The sequence below is a fragment of the Callorhinus ursinus genome, unplaced genomic scaffold (genome assembly GCF_003265705.2).
Source record: "Callorhinus ursinus isolate GAN/ISIS: 27379988/994484 unplaced genomic scaffold, GSC_fseal_2.0 scaffold25, whole genome shotgun sequence".
Classification (NCBI taxonomy): Eukaryota; Metazoa; Chordata; class Mammalia; order Carnivora; family Otariidae; genus Callorhinus; species Callorhinus ursinus.
Genome location: NW_027397087.1, coordinates 36,026,782 through 36,031,183, shown reverse-complemented (window position 1 = coordinate 36,031,183; position 4,402 = coordinate 36,026,782). Strand labels below are relative to the sequence as shown.

The following is a 4,402-nucleotide window of genomic DNA, read 5'->3' as shown; positions in this document are numbered from 1 at the left end:
CACTTATACAGAGATTTTTTTTTTTCTGATAAATACCCTACAGCACTGTAAATGTATTTTCTTTTCCTTGTGATTTTCTTAATGACATTTTCTTTTCTCTAGCTTACTTTATTGTAAGAATACACTATATAATGCATATGATATATAAAAATATGTGTTGATTGATTATGTCCTTGGTAAGGCTTCTAGTCAATAGCAGGCTGTTAGGACCTTTTTGGGGAGTCAAAAGTTATACATGGATTTTTAACTGTGCAGGGGGTGGTTGGCACCCTGAACCCCCACATTGTTCAAGGGTCAACTGTATGTATATATATGTTTGTGCATGTGCGTGTACACATGCACACACATATTCTTTCATTTTAATTGACTTTTCAGATCGTTTACCTTTCAATACGCACTGCATCCCCCTTGCAGCCTGAGGCCTCTGGAAATGCAGAGTTAGGTGAAGGGCACCGGGGACGACCCAGCCGCTGTGGCTGTCACTGAAGGAGCCCACGGCCCCTCTCCCTCTCTCCCTGGCTAGTGGCATGAATGCAGATCTTAGTGCTCGAGTCTGGATGGTGAGATACAGGTTGCGAGTCGTAGTGGGGGGGAGGGATGAGAAATCACAAACAGAAATCCATAAATCATACTGGAAAAACCAAAGGAAGACTCTTTCTAATACAAACACAGGTTTTATGCTAAGACCGGTTGGTCAGACATTCCACCGGGTGAGGTGTGGCGCCCAGCCCAGGGTAGGTGGCTGCAGACGTGGGAGAGCCCAGGGCACAGACTTGAGAGGCACCACGGCTGGGGGCCCCCTGGTGTGCCGTTCCCTGGGGGGCACATATCCCCTGGGGAACGGAATCAGAATTTCAGGCATCACCTTGCTACCCCAGTGGCTTTCTTGTGTCAAGGGCAATTCCATTAAGGATGGGGTTTAACAAAACCTGCACAGAGTCCTGTAACCAGGATCCGGGACCTTGTCGGGAAGAGATAAACAGAAAGAGACGTGGGAAACAACTGAGTGCCGCGGATGCTGTCTTGACCTCTGGCCAGAGGAAAGAATTCTAGAGCTGGGCTTTGATTGCTGAGTGGGAAATTTCTCAGTCGCTTGGTCTGAAATGAAGCTGCATCTTGTAGACCTAAGGCTTTTAGGCAGGTGAGCTGTGTGGTCGGACTCAACCCTGCCACCGAACAGGTGAATATACCTGGCAGGTCAATTCCTTAAGTTGAGTCTCGGTAAAATGGGGATAATGATTCAGTCCCTGGCTCCCATTCCGGGACTTTGTGCGCCACTACTGATCTAGTATCTGTGAATACACCTGCGAAATAATCAAGCACTCTTTGACAGGAGATATTTATGTCACAAGGCAGGAAAAAGCCTCGTGTCTTTGAGTGTATGAAAATAGGCACCACCGGCTGAGGTAACAGTGGGAAGCAGGCGTCTCAGCAAGGCTAAGTGGGGCTCCGGGGTGGGAGCCTCCTCTTCCGACTCTCCGAGGGACCCCGATATTGAAAAGGCCAGAAGCACCATGGACAAGGCAGCGCCGCATGAGGGCCCGACTTGCTGACTTAGAAAGTGCTAGCACGGGAGTTGATGGAGAACTACGAGCACCCCCCCCCCCCCCACCGCTTGGCTTTCAGAGAGCACCTCACCAGGTGCCAGGGCTCCCAAGGAGGGATCATCGGTTTATGGCGATGCTAAGGGACAACCGTGGCTTGGCTCCGGGGCACCACGTGGACGCTTTCCCGAAGGTGGGGGCGGTGACTACGCCGGCTGGCAGCACGGGGGGGTAGGGGGCAGTCCCCGGTGGAGCAGCGGCCGGCCAGCCCCCCTGCTCCCCACCTCCCGGACCTGCCCTCCTGCCGCGGCGCGGGGGTGTTATCTGCTCCCCAGGAAGCCCGCGTGCCTGTTGGCCCCGCGAGTGCAGGACGCGCAGCAGGCGGTCTTGTAGTAATTGTAGACGCAGAGTCGCGCCTGCACCACCACGTTGCAGTTGTAGTACCTGTCCTTGCAGTTTTCATCTGCGGCAAGAGAACAGAAAAGACTCTCTGAGCACAGAGCCAGCCGGGACCAGTGGGAGGAGAAAGGGCGCGAGACATGGCTTTCTATCCTGGTCCTGCTTTAATGCCTGCGGGAGGTGTAGGGTGGGCCAAGAGCTTCCATTCTTCTCCTTTTCTTTTAAACACGGTAACAGAGTTAGGTGTAGAGAATATAATTCAATGGACTGTCGTCTCGCTGCTCACCAACACAGACACAATTCCCAGAGTTCACTCTGTGACCGCCTCCCCCTTTCTCCTCACTCCCGAGGAATCAAGCCCCACATGTGGTGTTTAGTATCCCCAATCCTGTCTTTATACTTGAACTGTAAATGCTGGTACCCTAATCACTATGTGGCATTTCAACTTAAAAAAAGAAAAGAAAAGAAATGATGCAGAGTGTATATATTCCTTGGCAACTTGCTCAACGTTGACTTTGTGTGATTCGTTCATGTTTAACGAATGCTCGAGGGAGTTCATTTTCATTACTGAATAGTGTTCCATCATACATTCTACAACTTACTGATCCATTTTCCACTGACAGTTTTCAATTTTTTATGACTGCAAACTTTGCCCCTTTAAACAGCTGTTACACATGCCCTCTCTGGGTCTTGCTGGGTCATAAGGTATCTGCAAATCTACTGGCTCTCATCAGATTGCTCTCCAAAGTGGGTGCAACAATTTATATTTTTGTCAGTGGTACAGAATGCTTTTGCTTTCTTTTGCTTATGCTGCGTGTTTTATTTTTTTGCTGATCTGGTGGATGTGACCTTACCCCCAAAGGAGGTTGAACAGCTCATCATACGTTTATTTGCCATTTGAGTTTCCTTTTCTATGAATTGCTTTACCTATCTTTTGACCGCTTGCTAATTTAATTAACTTAAAACAAATGATTCAGGGAAATTCTTGACATATAATGGATCCTGATCCTTTATTCATTAGATGTGTTGCAAATACCTTCTCCACGCTTGTGGCTTTTCTCATCACTTTGCTGCAGTGTTATTTGTTAAAAAGATTGTATTTTTAGGGCACCTGGGTGGCTCAGTCAGTTAAACGGCTGCCTTTGGCTCAGGTCATGGTCCCAGGGTCCTGGGATCGAGCCCCGCATCGGGCTCCCTGCTTGGCGGGAAACCTGCTTCTCCCTCTCCCTCTGCCTGCCTGCCGCTCCCCCTGCTTATGCTCTCTGTCTCACTATCTCTGTCTCTGTCTTAAATAAAAATAAATAGAATCTTAAAAAAAAAGATTGTATTTTTAATCTAACAGATGTTATAATATTTTCATTTGTGGTTTGGTATTTGTGTTTCTCATTTACGAAATCCTTCCCTACACTAATATATATATTTCCCCATATTCTCTTCTAAGAGTTAAAAAAATTTCTCTTCACATTTATAATTCACCTGGAATTGATGTGTATGTGTGTGGTGACAAGTAGGAATTCAATTTGTTTTTTTCCTATATGGGTAAACAATCGTCTCATCAACATGCACTGAATGTTCATGTTTCCTCCCCAGATTCATACTGTTAACCTTGACCATGTATCATGCACCGTAACATGCTCAGATTTATTTTTGGGCACTCTATTCTGTTCCATTTGTTTGTCTATCCTTGTGAAGTATGTCCTGATACATGGTAGGATACATTTCCCAACATTGTTCCTTATCAAAATTACCTTGGCTATTATTGGGTCTCTGCTGTAAACTTTAGACACAGTCTGTCTGATTTTTCTATGAAAAGCCCTGTCTAGATTTTGATTAACATTGCTTGAATTTATAGATTAACTTGGAAAATAACTGACATAATTTTAGCTGCTTGCTTTTCGATATTACAAATATATTGAATACATTTATGTATCATAACATACAACTTTACCACGTTCTTTTTAAGATGTCAATTCTATCCTGTGTACAGTAACATAATTAACCATTTCCTTCTACTGGTAGAAATATAATTGCTTCTAATTTTTATGAGTTACAAGAAATTCTACAATTCATTCATTTGTTAATTCTACACAATTTACTGAGCCTTATTCTTCGTGTATATGTATATCTGTACAATTTTGAGAGTCTATCTTTATTATTTTTTCATTTATTTGACACAGGGAGAGAGACTGCGAGAGAGGGAACACAAGCAGGGGGAGTGGGAGAGGGAGAAGCAGGTTTCCCGAGGAGCAGGGAGCCCGATGTGGGGCTCGATCCCAGGACCCTGGGATCATGACCCGAGCTGAAGGCAGAAGCTTAACGACTGAGCCACCCAGGAGCCTATCTTTAGTATACATTTCTAGAAGTGGAGTTACTGAGTCAAAGATATCAAATACTTTATATATTGAGTGATATTGCCAAAGTTCTCTAAAAAGATTACACTCAGTTACAAGCAGGAGCCT

General features: G+C 45.4%; 1 protein-coding gene across 1 annotated transcript in view; it reads right to left on the bottom strand.

Annotated features, from left to right (window-relative positions):
- Nucleotides 1–12: 12 nt before the first annotated feature.
- The window catches only part of THSD4 (thrombospondin type 1 domain containing 4), a 572,226-nt gene continuing 567,836 nt past the window's right edge, over nucleotides 13–4,402 (bottom strand). The window contains exons 17-18 of the mRNA XM_025884296.2: nucleotides 3,335–3,350; nucleotides 13–2,091 (exon numbers count right to left, since the gene is read on the bottom strand). Of these exons, the coding sequence (XP_025740081.2) occupies nucleotides 1,865–2,091; nucleotides 3,335–3,350 (243 nt within the window). The 3' untranslated portion in view covers nucleotides 13–1,864. The remainder of the gene's footprint in view (nucleotides 2,092–3,334; nucleotides 3,351–4,402) is intronic.